The following is a 17,056-nucleotide window of genomic DNA, read 5'->3' on the forward strand; positions in this document are numbered from 1 at the left end:
ACCAGAACCAGAGGAAACAGGCCAGAACCAGAGGAAACAGACCAGAACCAGAGGAAACAGACCAGAACCAGAGGAAACAGACCAGAACCAGAGGAAACAGACCAGAACCAGAGGAAACAGGCCCCAACCAGAGGAAACAGACCAGAACCAGAGGAAACAGGCCAGAACCAGAGGAAACAGACCAGAACCAGAGGAAACAGACCAGAACCAGAGGAAACAGGCCAGAACCAGAGGAAACAGACCCCAACCAGAGGAAACAGACCAGAACCAGAGGAAACAGACCAGAACCAGAGGAAACAGACCCCAACCAGAGGAAACAGGCCAGAACCAGAGGAAACAGGCCAGAACCAGAGGAAACAGGCCAGAACCAGAGGAAACAGGCCAGAACCAGAGGAAACAGACCAGAACCAGAGGAAACAGGCCAGAACCAGAGGAAACAGGCCAGAACCAGAGGAAACAGACCAGAACCAGAGGAAACAGGCCAGAACCAGAGGAAACAGACCAGAACCAGAGGAAACAGGCCAGAACCAGAGGAAACAGGCCAGAACCAGAGGAAACAGACCAGAACCAGAGGAAACAGACCAGAACCAGAGGAAACAGACCCCAACCAGAGGAAACAGACCAGAACCAGAGGAAACAGACCAGAACCAGAGGAAACAGGCCAGAACCAGAGGAAACAGACCAGAACCAGAGGAAACAGACCAGAACCAGAGGAAACAGGCCAGAACCAGAGGAAACAGACCAGAACCAGAGGAAACAGACCAGAACCAGAGGAAACAGGCCAGAACCAGAGGAAACAGGCCAGAACCAGAGGAAACAGGCCAGAACCAGAGGAAACAGGCCCCAACCAGAGGAAACAGACCAGAACCAGAGGAAACAGGCCAGAACCAGAGGAAACAGACCAGAACCAGAGGAAACAGACCAGAGCCAGAGGAAACAGGCCAGAACCAGAGGAAACAGGCCAGAACCAGAGGAAACAGACCAGAACCAGAGGAAACAGACCCCAACCAGAGGAAACAGACCAGAACCAGAGGAAACAGGCCAGAACCAGAGGAAACAGGCCAGAACCAGAGGAAACAGGCCAGAACCAGAGGAAACAGACCAGAACCAGAGGAAACAGGCCAGAACCAGAGGAAACAGGCCCCAACCAGAGGAAACAGACCAGAACCAGAGGAAACAGGCCAGAACCAGAGGAAACAGACCAGAACCAGAGGAAACAGACCAGAACCAGAGGAAACAGACCAGAACCAGAGGAAACAGACCAGAACCAGAGGAAACAGGCCCCAACCAGAGGAAACAGACCAGAACCAGAGGAAACAGGCCAGAACCAGAGGAAACAGACCAGAACCAGAGGAAACAGACCAGAACCAGAGGAAACAGGCCAGAACCAGAGGAAACAGGCCAGAACCAGAGGAAACAGACCAGAACCAGAGGAAACAGACCCCAACCAGAGGAAACAGGCCAGAACCAGAGGAAACAGGCCAGAACCAGAGGAAACAGGCCAGAACCAGAGGAAACAGACCAGAACCAGAGGAAACAGGCCAGAACCAGAGGAAACAGACCAGAACCAGAGGAAACAGGCCAGAACCAGAGGAAACAGACCAGAACCAGAGGAAACAGACCAGAACCAGAGGAAACAGACCAGAACCAGAGGAAACAGACCAGAACCAGAGGAAACAGACCAGAACCAGAGGAAACAGACCCCAACCAGAGGAAACAGGCCAGAACCAGAGGAAACAGGCCAGAACCAGAGGAAACAGGCCAGAACCAGAGGAAACAGACCAGAACCAGAGGAAACAGGCCAGAACCAGAGGAAACAGACCAGAACCAGAGGAAACAGGCCAGAACCAGAGGAAACAGGCCAGAACCAGAGGAAACAGACCAGAACCAGAGGAAACAGGCCAGAACCAGAGGAAACAGACCAGAACCAGAGGAAACAGGCCAGAACCAGAGGAAACAGGCCAGAACCAGAGGAAACAGACCAGAACCAGAGGAAACAGACCAGAACCAGAGGAAACAGACCAGAACCAGAGGAAACAGACCCCCCCCCCATCATCATCATCATCATCATCATCAGGATAATTTCCTCTTTGTTAGTAAATAACAACATGTTTTCTATTTGTTTATCTCATTTTTATTTTTATTTTTTCTGCTGACCTGGATCATGGTGAGTAACACACACACACACACACACACACACACACACACACACACACACACACACACACACACACACACACACACACACACACACACACACACACACACACAGATGGGGTTAATCAATACGGAAGCTCAATATAATTAAATCAACTGAATCAATCACGCAGTGTCTACGGACCGTGCGTCATGACGTCACAGCTACGTCATCCTCAGAAAGCGCTTTCTTCAGCGCGGTGAGAGGGCGAACGTCCCGCACGAGGACAGGAGGTGCAGCAGCGGGAGGAGGAACTGAGAGGAGGAGGTGCAGCAGCAAGAGGAGGAAGAGGAGGAGCAGGAGGAGGAACTGAGAGGAGGAGGTGCAGAAGCGAGAGGAGGAGGCAGAGGAGGAGGTGCAGAAGCGAGAGGAGGAGGCAGAGGAGGAGGTAATAATGTCCTATATACAGAGGTGCAGCTGGAAGAGGAGGGGCAGCGGGGGGGATGCAGCAAGAGGAGGAGGAGTAGCGGAGGGTGGAGGTGGGTGGAGGGTGCAGGAGGAGGAGGAGCAGCGGGGGGTGGAGGAGGGTGGAGGAGGGTGGAGGGTGCAGGAGGAGGAGGAGCAGCGGGGGGTGGAGGAGGGTGGAGGAGGGTGGAGGGTGCAGCAGGAGGAAAATTCAGTTCAGAAAGACAATAGTTCAGCTTCATCACACTGCAGTGTGTGTGTGTGTGTGTGTGTGTGTGTGTGTGTGTGTGTGTGTGTGTGTGTGTGTGTGTGTGTGGTGTGTGTGTGTGTGTGTGTGTGTGTGAGTGTGTGTGTGTGTGTGTGTGTGTCAGTAACTTACTGCAGGTGAAGGAGCATTGTGCGATACACAGTTACATTTGTTACTCCTCTTCATCCTCTTCATCCTCTTCCTCTTCTTCATCCTCTTCATCCTCTTCCTCTTCTTCATCCTCTTCATCCTCTTCCTCTTCTTCATCCTCTTCATCCTCTTCATCCTCTTCATCTTCATCCTCCTCTTCATCCTCTTCATCTTCATCCTCTTCATCCTCTTCATCTTCATCCTCTTCCTCCTCTTCATCCTCTTCATCCTCTTCCTCTTCTTCATCCTCTTCATCCTCTTCATCCTCTTCCTCTTCTTCATCCTCTTCTTCATCCTCTTCATCCTCTTCCTCTTCTTCATCCTCTTCATCCTCTTCATCTTCATCCTCCTCTTCATCCTCTTCATCTTCATCCTCTTCATCCTCTTCATCCTCTTCATCCTCTTCATCTTCATCCTCTTCATCCTCTTCATCCTCTTCATCTTCATCCTCCTCTTCATCTTCTTCATCCTCTTCATCCTCTTCATCTTCTTCATCCTCTTCATCCTCTTCATCATCCTCTTCATCCTCCTCTTCATCCTCTTCATCTTCATCCTCCTCTTCATCCTCTTCATCTTCATCCTCCTCTTCATCCTCTTCATCCTCTTCATCCTCTTCATCTTCATCCTCCTCTTCATCTTCTTCATCCTCTTCATCCTCTTCATCTTCTTCATCCTCTTCATCCTCTTCATCATCCTCTTCATCCTCCTCTTCATCCTCTTCATCTTCTTCATCCTCTTCATCCTCCTCTCCATCATGGTTGCCATAGTAACGGTTGACCTGCAGGTCCTCCTCTCGTGTCTCCCTGTGTGACAGGACCGTCACCATGGCGACAGAGTCTGCTGAGGCCACGCCCACAGAGGCAGAGTTCCTCCGTGAAGCCGCCTCCCACTCCACGCCGAAGCAGGTAAGGTGGGGAGACGTCCCGCGGTCAGTGAACGCACCACCGCCTGACCAGCCGTCTGTCCTCAGGGCGGGGGGGCCGGAGGGGGCGGGGCCTCCCGCAGCCAGCCTCGCAGCTCATTGGCCGAGGACACCAGCAGCCACCTGTCGTCCTGCAGCCGTCTGTCCCACAGACAACCTCTGTCCTTCAGGACCATGCAGGTCAAGGTCCATCTGCTGGACGGGTCTGTCTTCTGCTGCACCCTGGAGGTCAGTGGGGGGGGGCCTGGAGGGCCTGGAGGACTGCCTGTAGTGACCTGGACTAGAGTCTGTAGTGAGGACCTGGAGGACCTGGACTAGAGTCTGTAGTGAGGACCTGGACTAGTGTCAGTAGTGAGGACCTGGAGGACCTGGAGGACCTGGTCTAGTGTCAGTAGTGAGGACCTGGAGGACCTGGACTAGAGTCTGTAGTGAGGACCTGGAGGACCTGGTCTAGTGTCAGTAGTGAGGACCTGGAGGACCTGGTCTAGTGTCAGTAGTGAGGACCTGGAGGACCTGGTCTAGTGCCTGTAGTGAGGACCTGGAGGACCTGGTCTAGTGTCAGTAGTGAGGACCTGGGGGACCTGGAGGACCTGGTCTAGTGTCAGTAGTGAGGACCTGGGGGACCTGGAGGACCTGGACTAGTGTCAGTAGTGAGGACCTGGACTGTCCTTGTCTCCTGACAGAAGCGGTCTCGAGGTGTCCAGCTCCTGGACCAGGTCTGTGGACACCTGAACCTGCTGGAGAGGGACTACTTCTCCCTGAGCTTCAGGGACGCAGACAACAACAAGGTACCTGTCTGTCCTCCTGTCTGCCTGTCTGCCTGTCCCCCTGTCTCACCTGTCTGTCCCCCACCTGTAGAACTGGTTGGACCCGCTGAAGGAGATGAAGAAGCAGGTCCGAGGTGAGCCCTCGTCTGATTGGTCGCTTTGGCCGTGATGCGTTCAGGTGCTGACGTCCTCCTGGGTTTTCAGGCGTCCCCTGGACCTTCTCCTTCAACGTCAAGTTCTACCCTCCGGACCCCGTCCAGCTGACGGAGGACATCAGCAGGTAGGTCCTGTCTCACTGCCCGTCTGTCTCACGTCCCGTCTGTCTGCAGCTACTTCCTGTGTCTCCAGCTGTCTCACTTCCTGTCTGTCTGCAGCTACTTCCTGTGTCTCCAGCTGTCTCACTTCCTGTCTGTCTGCAGCTACTTCCTGTGTCTCCAGCTGTCTCACTTCCTGTCTGTCTGCAGCTACTTCCTGTGTCTCCAGCTGTCTCACTTCCTGTCTGTCTGCAGCTACTTCCTGTGTCTCCAGCTGTCTCACTTCCTGTCTGTCTGCAGGTACTTCCTGTGTCTCCAGCTGAGACAGGACATTGTCTCCGGACGTCTTCCTTGTTCGTTTGCGACTCAGACAGTTCTGGGCTCCTACACCGTCCAATCAGAACTCGGAGACTACGACCCAGGTAACACCTGTCTGTCTCTCTCTCTCTCTCTCTCTCTCTCCCTCTCTCTCTCACCTGTCTGTCTCCACCTGTCTGTCCCTCAGAGGAGTGTCCTCCAGGTTACATCAGTCAAGTGAACTTTGCTCCAAATCAAAGTGAAGAAATGGAGGCGAAGATCCTGGAGCTTCACCGGAGCTACAGGTGAGTTCAAAGACAACTTTATTGATACTGTGTTCAACACTGCCTCTTCAGTGTGTGTGTGTGTGTGTGTGTGTGTGTGTGTGTGTGTGTGTGTGTGTGTGTGTGCAGAGGAATGACTCCAGCTGAAGCAGAGTTAAACTTCTTGGAAAACGTGAAGAAACTTTCCATGTATGGTGTCGACCTCCATCATGCCAAGGTACCTCCGTCAGCTCCACCTGTGTGTGTGTGTGTGTGTGTGTGTGTGTGTGTAGGACTCGGAGGGCGTGGCCATCACCCTGGGCGTGTGTGTGTGTGTGTGTGTGTGTGTGTGTGTGTGTGTGTAGGACTCGGAGGGCGTGGCCATCACCCTGGGCGTGTGTGTGTGTGTGTGTGTGTGTGTGTGTGTGTGTGTGTGTGTGTGTGTGTGTGTGTGTGTGTGTGTGTGTGTAGGACTCGGAGGGCGTGGCCATCACCCTGGGCGTGTGTGTGTGTGTGTGTGTAGGACTCGGAGGGCGTGGCCATCACCCTGGGCGTGTGTGTGTGTGTGTGTGTAGGACTCTGAGGGCGTGGCCATCACCCTGGGCGTGTGTGTGTGTGTGTGTGTAGGACTCGGAGGGCGTGGCCATCACCCTGGGCGTGTGTGTGTGTGTGTGTGTAGGACTCGGAGGGCGTGGCCATCACCCTGGGCGTGTGTGTGTGTGTGTGTGTAGGACTCTGAGGGCGTGGCCATCACCCTGGGCGTGTGTGTGTGTGTGTGTGTAGGACTCTGAGGGCGTGGCCATCACCCTGGGCGTGTGTGTGTGTGTGTGTGTAGGACTCTGAGGGCGTGGCCATCACCCTGGGCGTGTGTGTGTGTGTGTGTGTAGGACTCGGAGGGCGTGGCCATCACCCTGGGCGTGTGTGTGTGTGTGTGTGTAGGACTCTGAGGGCGTGGCCATCACCCTGGGCATGTGTGTGTGTGTGTGTGTAGGACTCTGAGGGCGTGGCCATCACCCTGGGCGTGTGTGTGTGTGTGTGTGTAGGACTCTGAGGGCGTGGCCATCACCCTGGGCGTGTGTGTGTGTGTGTGTGTGTGTGTGTGTGTGTGTGTGTAGGACTCTGAGGGCGTGGCCATCACCCTGGGCGTGTGCAGCAGTGGGCTGCTGGTCTACAGAGACAGACTGAGGATCAATCGGTTCTCGTGGCCGAAAATCCTGAAGGTTTCTTACAAGAGGAACAATTTCTATGTTAAAGTTCGTCCAGGAGAGGTGAGACACACACACACACACACACACACACACACACACACACACACACACACACACACACACACACAAACACACACACACACACACACACTCACACACACACACACACACACACACACACACACACACACACACACACACAAACACACAGACACACACAGACACACACACACAGACACACACACACACACACACACACTCTCACACACACTCACACACACACACACACACACACACACTCACACAATTTTCAAGGGACGTTTGGACCTTGTCCAACTGAATATAGCAGCCTGACCTCTCTCTCTCCCTGTCTCCCTCCCTGTCTCTCTCCCTGTCTCCCTCCCTGTCTCTCTCCCTGTCTGTCTCTCTCCCTGTCTGTCTGTCTCTCTCCCTGTCTGTCTCTCTCCCTGTCTGTCTCTCTCCCTGTCTCTCTCCCTGTCTGTCTCTCTCCCTGTCTCTCTCCCTGTCTCTCTCCCTGTCTGTCTGTCTGTCTCCCTGTCTGTCTCTCAGTTTGAGCAGTTTGAATCGACCATCGGTTTCAAGCTCTTCAACCATCGAGCTGCTAAAAGGCTGTGGAAGGTTTGTGTGGAGCATCACTGCTTCTTCAGGTCAGTGCTGTCTGTCTCTCTGCCTGTCTGTCTCTCTGCCTGTCTGTCTCTCTACCTGTCTGTCTCTGCCTGTCTGTCTCTCTACCTGTCTGTCTCTATGCCTGTCTGTCTCTCTACCTGTCTGTCTCTCTGCCTGTCTGTCTCTCTGCATGTCTGTCTCTCTGCCTGTCTGTCTCTCTGCCTGTCTGTCTCTCTCCCTGTCTCTCTGCCTGTCTGTCTCTCTGCATGTCTGTCTCTATGCCTGTCTGTCTCTACCTGTCTGTCTCTACCTGTCTGTCTCTCTGCATGTCTGTATCTACCTGTCTGTCTCTCTACCTGTCTGTCTCTCTACCTGTCTCTCTACCTGTCTGTCTCTACCTGTCTGTCTATCTGCCTGTCTTTCTCTCTACCTGTCTGTCTCTACCTGTCTGTCTCTCTACCTATCTGTCTCTCTACCTGTCTCTCTACCTGTCTGTCTCTACCTGTCTGTCTCTACCTGTCTGTCTACACCTGTCTGTCTCTACCTGTCTGTCTCTACCTGTCTGTCTCTACCTGTCTGTCTCTCTACCTATCTGTCTCTCTACCTGTCTGTCTCTACCTGTCTGTCTCTACCTGTCTGTCTACACCTGTCTGTCTCTCTACCTGTCTGTCTGCACCTGTCTGTCTCTCTACCTGTCTGTCTCTCTACCTGTCTGTCTACACCTGTCTGTCCTCCACCTGTCTGTGTCCCCACCTGTCTGTGTCTCCACCTGTCTGTCTCCACCTGTATGTCCTCCACCTGTCTGTCATCCACCTGTCTGTGTCCCCACCTGTCTGTGTCTCCACCTGTATGTCCTCCACCTGTATGTCCTCCACCTGTCTGTCTCACCTGTCTGTCCCCCCACCTGTCTGACTCTCTCCCTGTCTGTCTCTCAGGCTGAGGTCTCCAGAGGAACCTCCCAAGAAGTTCCTGTCTTTGGGCTCCAGGTTCCGGTACAGCGGTCGGACCCAGGTCCAGAGCCGGAGGGCCAGCGCCCAGATCTCCAGACCGCCGCCACATTTCCCAAGATGCATCAGCAAGAGGAACCTGCTGAGCCGCAGCCTGGACGGAGGTACTGGTCCTGCTGGTCCTGCTGGTCCTGCTGGCCCTTCTGGTCCTGCTGGCCCTGCTGGTCCTCCTGGTCCTGCTGGTCCTGATGGTCCTGCTGGTCCTGCTGGTCCTGCTGGCCCTTCTGGTCCTCCTGGTCCTGGTGGTCCTGCTGGTCCTGCTGGTCCTCCTGGTCCTCCTGGTCCTGGTGGTCCTGCTGGTCCTCCTGGTCCTCCTGGTCCTGATGGTTGTGGTCTTTCTACAGATATGGGATCTGGGCTGTACGGAGCATCCAGAGCCGTCGCCATGGTAACGCCTCACAGACGGACGGAACCGGACCCACGTAAGAACCACAACCACCCTGACTCAGCAGTAACGTCCTGTGACTCAGCAGTAACTTCCTGTGACTCAGCAGTAACGTCCTGTGACTCAGCAGTAACGTCCTGTGACTCAGCAGTAACGTCCTGTGACTCAGCAGTAACTTCCTGTGACTCAGCAGTAACGTCCTGTGACTCAGCAGTAACGTCCTGTGACTCAGCAGTAACCTCCTGTGACTCAGCAGTAACGTCCTGTGACTCAGCAGTAACCTCCTGTGACTCAGCAGTAACTTCCTGTGACTCAGCAGTAACGTCCTGTGACTCAGCAGTAACCTCCTGTGACTCAGCAGTAACTACCTGTGACTCAGCAGTAACGCCCTGTGACTCAGCAGTAACCTCCTGTGACTCAGCAGTAACGTCCTGTGACTCAGCAGTAACGTCCTGTGACTCAGCAGTAACCTCCTGTGACTCAGCAGTAACGTCCTGTGACTCAGCAGTAACGTCCTGTGACTCAGCAGTAACCTCCTGTGACTCAGCAGTAACGCCCTGTGACTCAGCAGTAACCTCCTGTGACTCAGCAGTAACGTCCTGTGACTCAGCAGTAACGTCCTGTGACTCAGCAGTAACCTCCTGTGACTCAGCAGTAACGTCCTGTGACTCAGCAGTAACGTCCTGTGACTCAGCAGTAACCTCCTGTGACTCAGCAGTAACGTCCTGTGACTCAGCAGTAACCTCCTGTGACTCAGCAGTAACTTCCTGTGACTCAGCAGTAACGTCCTGTGACTCAGCAGTAACCTCCTGTGACTCAGCAGTAGCTACCTGTGACTCAGCAGTAACGCCCTGTGACTCAGCAGTAACCTCCTGTGACTCAGCAGTAACGTCCTGTGACTCAGCAGTAACGTCCTGTGACTCAGCAGTAACCTCCTGTGACTCAGCAGTAACTACCTGTGACTCAGCAGTAACCTCCTGTGACTCAGCAGTAGCCTCCTGTGACTCAGCAGTAACGTCCTGTGACTCAGCAATAACTTCCTGTGACTCAGCAGTAACGTCCTGTGACTCAGCAGTAACGTCCTGTGACTCAGCAGTAACTACCTTTCTGTTCTCCGACAGTGGAGGAGGTGCTGCGAGTGGAGGAGGTGCTGCGGGTGGAGGAGGAGGAGGAGGAGGTCCCACAGAAGGAGGTGGTGGAGGAGGAGGAGGTCCTGCAGAAGGAGGTGGAGGAGGAGGAGGACAGAACAGAGCAGAGTCCTCCAACGCCACAAAGACACGACACCAAAGTAATGACCACCTGTCTCACCTCTCTTACCTGTCTCACCCATATCACCTGTCTCACATATATTGCCTGTCTCACCTATATCGCCTGTCTCACCTCTCTTACCGCCTCACCTATATCACCTGTCTCACCTCTTTTACCTGTCTCACATCGATCATCTGTCTCACCTCTCTTACCTGTCGCACATATCTTACCTGTCTCACCTGTACCACCTGTCTCACCTGTACCACCTGTCTCACCTCTGTCCTATTTGTGCAGACTGAGCTGACTGACACAGCGTTGGACGGGGAGTTCACCAACACGGAGGTAAGACAGGAAGCTTTGTCCTGGAAACACCAGCAGACAGGTAATGTCTCTCTCTCTCTCTCTCTCTCTCTCTCTCTCTCTCTCTCAGTCTGATCAGGATGACGATTTGAAAACTCAGGTAAGTCTACTTCTAATTCCTGTCTCACACCTCCTGTCTCCTGTCTCACACCTCCTGTCTCCTGTCTCACACCTCCTGCCTGTCCAGGAGACACTTGGGAGTCCGGAGGAGGTGCAGAACCCTCGGAGCTCCATCAGCGCCCTGCGCCACTCCTTCTTAGAGGGAGGTGACGGAGATGACGGAGGACGGCGGCTGACGGAGTGGGACAAACGTTTAGCGGCGTCGCCTCTGCGGCGACTTGACGACTCGCCGATGATCGAACCTCTGGAGCTGGACGAGGTGAGACAGGTGCTCCGCTCACATGACCTCCTCTGACGGGTGGAGTCTCCTCTGGCAGGTGGAGTCTCCTCTGGCAGGTGGAGTCTCCTCTGATGGGTGGAGTCTCCTCTGGCGGGTGGAGTCTCCTCTGGCAGGTGGAGTCTCCTCTGATAGGTGGAGTCTCCTCTGATGGGTGGAGTCACCTCTGGCGGGTGGAGTCTCCTCTGACGGGTGGAGTCTCCTCTGACGGGTGGAGTCACCTCTGATGGGTGGAGTCTCCTCTGGCAGGTGGAGTCTCCTCTGATGGGTGGAGTCTCCTCTGACAGGTGGAGTCTCCTCTGACGGGTGGAGTCACCTCTGATGGGTGGAGTCTCCTCTGGCAGGTGGAGTCTCCTCTGATAGGTGGAGTCTCCTCTGATGGGTGGAGTCACCTCTGGCGGGTGGAGTCTCCTCTGACGGGTGGAGTCTCCTCTGATAGGTGGAGTCTCCTCTGGCGGGTGGAGTCTCCTCTGGCAGGTGGAGTCTCCTCTGATAGGTGGAGTCTCCTCTGATGGGTGGAGTCACCTCTGGCGGGTGGAGTCTCCTCTGACGGGTGGAGTCTCCTCTGACGGGTGGAGTCACCTCTGATGGGTGGAGTCTCCTCTGACAGGTGGAGTCTCCTCTGGCGGGTGGAGTCTCCTCTGACGGGTGGAGTCTCCTCTGACGGGTGGAGTCACCTCTGACGGGTGGAGTCTCCTCTGATGGGTGGAGTCTCCTCTGATGGGTGGAGCCACATTACTGTGGCAGGTTGAACTGAAGACTCTTGTCTTGACCTTTGACCTTCGTTTTGTTGCAGCCCAAACCCACATTAGATGAAATGTCTCCTGAGCTGACGGCTCTGCTGAGGAACCAAGAGACCTTCAGAGGACCTCACCTGCTGGAGGTACCTGTCTGTCTACCTACCTGTCTGTCTACCTACCTGTCTGTCTACCTGTCTCTCTCTCTTTCTGTCTCAGAGCAGCAGTGATTCTTCCTCCATCACAACAAAATGACCTCATGTTCTCCGTCTGTTCTGACCAACTGTCTGACAGACTGACCATCAGAACAAATGACTAACCGTTCCACCGACCAACTGACCGACCAACTGACCAACCAACTGACTGACCAACTGACTGACCCACCGACCAACTGACCGACCAACTGACCAACCAACTGACTGACCAACTGACTGACCCACCGACCAACTGACCGACCAACTGACTGACCCACCGACCAACTGACCGACCAACTGACCAACCAACTGACCAACCAACTGACTGACCAACTGACTGACCCACCGACCAACTGACCGACCAATCGACTGACCATCGGACTGACAGACTGACCATGTGACAGATCGACTGACTGTCTGACTGTCCCACCGTCCGTCCATCATACGATCAACTGACTGTCTGACTTTGTGACAGACCGACTGACCGTCTGACCAACCAACTGACCAACCAACTGACCAACCGACCGACAGGTGAAACTGAAGTGGTCGTCTTCACGTCCTCCTTGTGTTTCAGACTTCAGAGAAGGTGGAGGAACTCCTGCTGACGGAGGCGCTGGATCAGAACCCGCCAATGGAGGCTCCGTCCCAGGTAGCTACTGGAGGGCTTGTGGGTCCACCTCCACCCGCTCCACCAGGGTGTGACATCACACCTCCACCCGCTCCACCAGGGTGTGACATCACACCTCCACCCGCTCCACCAGGGTGCGACACGACTGAGAAATGGCCCAATGAGTTTGCTAACAATGCTAAAGAGGCTGAGACTCCACCAGGTGACGGAGGCTCTGATGATTTCAGCGATGAAGAACGAAGCAGCCGAGCTAGCGGGGATGACTCCAGCGATGCTAGCGATACTAGCGAGGATGCTATCAGTGTTCTAGCACAGTCAGTAGTAGAAGATGCTATCAGCATGCTAGCACCGTCAGTAGCAGAGGATGCTATCACCATGTTAGCACCGTCAGTAGTAGAGGATGCTAGCACCATGCTAGCACCGTCAGTAGTGGAGGATGCTATCACCATGCTAGCACCGTCAGTAGTAGAGGAAGCTGTGATGCTCGCTGTCAGACAAGCTAACACCCAGGATAGCGTCAAAGCTAATGCTAGCATCAATGCTAGTGAACAAGCTAACAGCCCTTCTAGCTCCCGGCTGCTGGAGCGTTGTCATGACGACGAGGTGTCTGACAACTCAGTGGAGGACGGAGGAGGGTGGAGGTCTGAAGACGACTCTCCTGCTCACACTGGGCTCCGCCCCTCATCCACGAACCCGACCAATCAGAGGCCAGCATGTGAGCAGGGAGGCGATGCTGGAGGAAAACCCCTGACGGAGGTAATGCTGAACCTCACCTGGTCACCCAGTGACCTCTGCCCCTGCTCCACCCAGTGACCTCCGCCCCTGCTCCACCCAGTGACCTCCACCCAGTGACCTCTGCCCCTGCTCCCCCCAGTGACCTCCGCCCCTGCTCCACCCAGTGACCTCCACCCAGTGACCTCTGCCCCTGCTCCACCCAGTGACCGCCACCCTGTTCCTGTGATTGGCTGTGATGTCACTGATGATGTTGGTGATGAAATGTTTGTGTTCCAGAGTTGGGTGGAGTCGGATCGTCCTGCAGGTCAGCTGCTGAGTTCCCAGAGCACCACAGAGACCTCCATCACCAGCAGCACCACCCACATCACCAAGGTAACACCACCCACTTCACCACGGTAACAGCAGCACCACAGAGGACACACTGATCAGCCTCTTCCTCCTCCTGGTCAGACGGTGAAGGGCGGAGCCTCGGAGACCAGGATCGAGAAGAGAATCGTCATTTCAGGAGAGACCGAGACTGACCAGGACCAGGTAACCATCTGACCAGGTAACTTCACCTGACCAGGTAACTATCTGACCAGGTAACCATCTGACCAGGTAACTTCACCTGACCAGGTAACTTCACCTGGCCAGGTAACTTCACCTGACCAGGTAACTATCTGACCAGGTAACTTCACCTGACCAGGTAACTTCACCTGGCCAGGTAACTTCACCTGACCAGGTAACTATCTGACCAGGTAACTCCACCTGACCAGGTAACTATCTGACCAGGTAACCATCTGACCAGGTAACTTCACCTGACCAGGTAACTTCACCTGACCAGGTAACTATCTGACCAGGTAACCATCTGACCAGGTAACTTCACCTGACCAGGTAACTTCACCTGACCAGGTAACTATCTGACCAGGTAACTCCACCTGACCAGGTAACTATCTGACCAGGTAACTATCTGACCAGGTAACTTCACCTGACCAGGTAACTATCTGACCAGGTAACTATCTGACCAGGTAACTTCACCTGACCAGGTAACTATCTGACCAGGTAACTTCACCTGGACAGGTAACTATCTGACCAGGTAACTTTACCCGACCCCCCTGCTGGTTACAGTCTGAGTCTCTGTTCCCTTCAGGACTGACCCGGGTCCAGACTGGAGAACCAACTGAAACTGCAGCGACGTCAAGTACACACACACACACACACACACACACACACACACACACACACACACACACACAGACTTCTGATTGGCTGGTGACTTGTGATGTCACATCTGGACCCTGTGGCCCTACAAGGACCTGGACCCCCCATCTGGACCCTGTGGACCTCCATGACGGCCCGATAGCATGACGCCGACACTGTCGACACTATATTACCCACAATGCAACAGTTGCCATGGAAACCCCAAATGAGTAACTTTCCACAAGCATCTAGTATTTATGTTTGTACTTACACAGTGTTTGTGAGGTTAGGAAACCATTTCCTGTCTTGTCCCAGGAAGACTCCGCCCCCTGGTGTCAGGTTCCAGAAGACTCCGCCCCCTGGTGTCAGGTTCAGGAAGACTCCGCCCCCTCCGGTCAGCCGGTTTCCCCCCGTGGTCACTTTTCTAACGCCTCCTGCTTAAAACCCCAAAACCCAGAAGCATCATATAGACCAATACTACAAAATAAAATGACAGGACCAACACAAAGACTGTGGTATTTTCTAAATCTACTAATAAAGGTGAATCACTGTGTACTTTATGTTTTTCTACTTTATGTTTTTCTACTTTCTGTCTCCTCACTGGACTTTTTCCTCTTTGGCAACAAACACGACTGTTGTTTACTCATTTCGCTGCTCGTGGGTTTAAAATCAGCGTTAACGTGTCACATGACCGAAGCAGCCTGAGTCACAGGATGGACGGAGAGAAGTCGCTCGTTTTTCAAAATAAAAGATGGTTCAGACTCGGATGATAAATAAAAAAAGAATGCAGCTTGCATATAGGCCACGCCCCCAGTCAGCTTGCATATAGGCCACGCCCCATAGTCAGCTTGCATTTAGGCCACGCCCCCACTCAGCTTGCATAGAGGCCACGCCCCCCACTCAGCTTGCATAGAGGCCACGCCCCCTCCAGTCATTCCTCCTGGTGGAGATTTTCCTTTTCCTGTTTTGAAGACAGTTTTTTCTGGACAATAAAATGGAAGGTGAAAAAGTGGCGTGTGGTTCTCATGTTCTCTCATGTTCTCTCCTCATGTTCTCTCCTGTTCTCTCAGGTTCTCTCCTCATGTTCTCATGTTGTCTCATGTTCTCTCAGGTTCTCTCCTCATGTTCTCTCAGGTTCTCTCATGTTCTCTCAGGTTCTCTCCTCATGTTCTCCCATGTTCTCTCATGTTGTCATGTTCTCTCAGGTTCTCTCATGTTGTCATGTTCTCTCATGTTCTCATGTTGTGATGTTCTCTCATGTCATGTTCTCCCATGTTCTCTCATGTTGTCAGGTTCTCTCAGGTTCTCTCATGTTGTCATGTTCTCTCATGTAGTCATGTTCTCATGTTGTCATGTTCTCTCATGTTCTCATGTTGTCATGTTCTCAGGTTCTCAGGTTCTCTCATGTTGTCATGTTCTCTCATGTTGTCATGTTCTCTCATGTTGTCATGTTCTCTCCTCATGTTCTCATGTTGTCTCATGTTCTCTCAGGTTCTCTCCTCATGTTCTCTCCTGTTCTCTCAGGTTCTCTCCTCATGTTCTCATGTTGTCTCATGTTCTCTCCTCATGTTCTCTCAGGTTCTCTCATGTTCTCAGGTTCTCTCCTCATGTTCTCCCATGTTCTCTCATGTTGTCATGTTCTCTCAGGTTCTCTCATGTTGTCATGTTCTCTCATGTTCTCATGTTGTGATGTTCTCTCATGTCATGTTCTCCCATGTTCTCTCATGTTGTCAGGTTCTCTCAGGTTCTCTCATGTTGTCATGTTCTCTCATGTAGTCATGTTCTCATGTTGTCATGTTCTCTCATGTTGTCATGTTCTCTCATGTTCTCAGGTTCTCTCAGGTTCTCTCCTCATGTTCTCCCATGTTCTCTCATGTTGTCATGTTCTCTCAGGTTCTCTCATGTTGTCATGTTCTCTCATGTTCTCATGTTGTGATGTTCTCTCATGTCATGTTCTCCCATGTTCTCTCATGTTGTCAGGTTCTCTCAGGTTCTCTCATGTTGTCATGTTCTCTCATGTAGTCATGTTCTCATGTTGTCATGTTCTCTCATGTTCTCATGTTGTCATGTTCTCTCATGTTGTCATGTTGTCATGTTCTCTCATGTTGTCATGTTCTCTCATGTTCTCTCATGTTCTCTCATGTTGTCATGTTCTCTCATGTTCTCAGGTTCTCTCATGTTGTCATGTTCTCTCATGTTCTCATGTTCTCTCATGTTCTCATGTTCTCATGTTCTCTCATGTTGTCATGTTCTCTCATGTTCTCATGTTGTCATGTTCTCTCATGTTGTCATGTTCTCTCATGTTGTCATGACGACGACGTGTTGTTTTGAGGCGACGACACCACGGACCAATCAGATCAATGAAACACCAGCAGCCCGTCTGTCTCTTAACCTTTATTCACCTGCAGGATCAGTCAACAGGTTAAATGCTGAAGAGCCAATCAGGCAGCAGGACAGGAGAGGGGCGTGACCCCCGACAAGAAGTGGGCGGAGCTAAGATCCAACACCTCACGCAGGTGAGACTTGAAAAGCTGCAGGTTCTTCAAACATCCTCGAAACTTTGAGCCGACAGACAGACAGTTCTGCTTGACTCCACCTGAGAGAGAGACAGGGAGGGAGAGAGAGAGAGAGAGAGACAGGGAGGGAGAGAGAGAGACAGGTCAGTTTGACTCCCTCTGAAAGAGAGACAGGTAGAGAAACATACAGGAACAAGAGAGACAGGCAGAGAGACAGACAGGTCTCACCAGGAAAGCCTCCCACATAAACAGGGTTGTTGGTCTCAGCAGAGGTGGATTGTGGGTAGGGGTTGTGGGTGGAGAAGCTCCGTCCATCCACCGTCAGACTCAGGG

General features: G+C 53.1%; 2 protein-coding genes across 2 annotated transcripts in view; one reads left to right on the top strand and one right to left on the bottom strand.

Annotated features, from left to right (window-relative positions):
- Positions 1–2,540: 2,540 nt before the first annotated feature.
- Positions 2,541–13,571, top strand: LOC308148360 (band 4.1-like protein 3; the record flags this gene model as incomplete). Its single annotated transcript, XM_080521822.1, has 20 exons — positions 2,541–2,585; positions 3,814–3,904; positions 3,970–4,149; positions 4,605–4,709; positions 4,780–4,822; positions 4,893–4,968; positions 5,243–5,364; positions 5,448–5,544; positions 5,653–5,740; positions 6,618–6,770; positions 7,281–7,378; positions 8,273–8,448; positions 8,689–8,732; positions 10,272–10,319; positions 10,408–10,437; positions 10,525–10,716; positions 11,531–11,617; positions 12,240–12,314; positions 13,305–13,400; positions 13,479–13,571. Exons 2-20 carry the CDS (start codon positions 3,824–3,826, stop codon positions 13,569–13,571), a joined length of 1,884 nt encoding a protein of 627 aa, XP_080377948.1. The 5' UTR covers positions 2,541–2,585; positions 3,814–3,823.
- Positions 13,572–16,648: 3,077 nt separating this feature from the next.
- Positions 16,649–17,056, bottom strand: part of lama1 (laminin, alpha 1) — a gene marked incomplete at both ends in the record, with an annotated part of 47,215 nt that continues 46,807 nt past the window's right edge. Inside the window, 2 exons of the mRNA XM_080521823.1 lie at positions 16,649–16,803; positions 16,952–17,056. The exon at positions 16,952–17,056 is cut by the window's right edge and continues 109 nt beyond it. Coding sequence (XP_080377949.1) covers positions 16,649–16,803; positions 16,952–17,056 — 260 coding nt within the window. The remainder of the gene's footprint in view (positions 16,804–16,951) is intronic.

This window comes from Blennius ocellaris, assembly GCF_963422515.1.
Source record: "Blennius ocellaris genome assembly, contig: SCAFFOLD_127, whole genome shotgun sequence".
Taxonomy (NCBI): Eukaryota; Metazoa; Chordata; class Actinopteri; order Blenniiformes; family Blenniidae; genus Blennius; species Blennius ocellaris.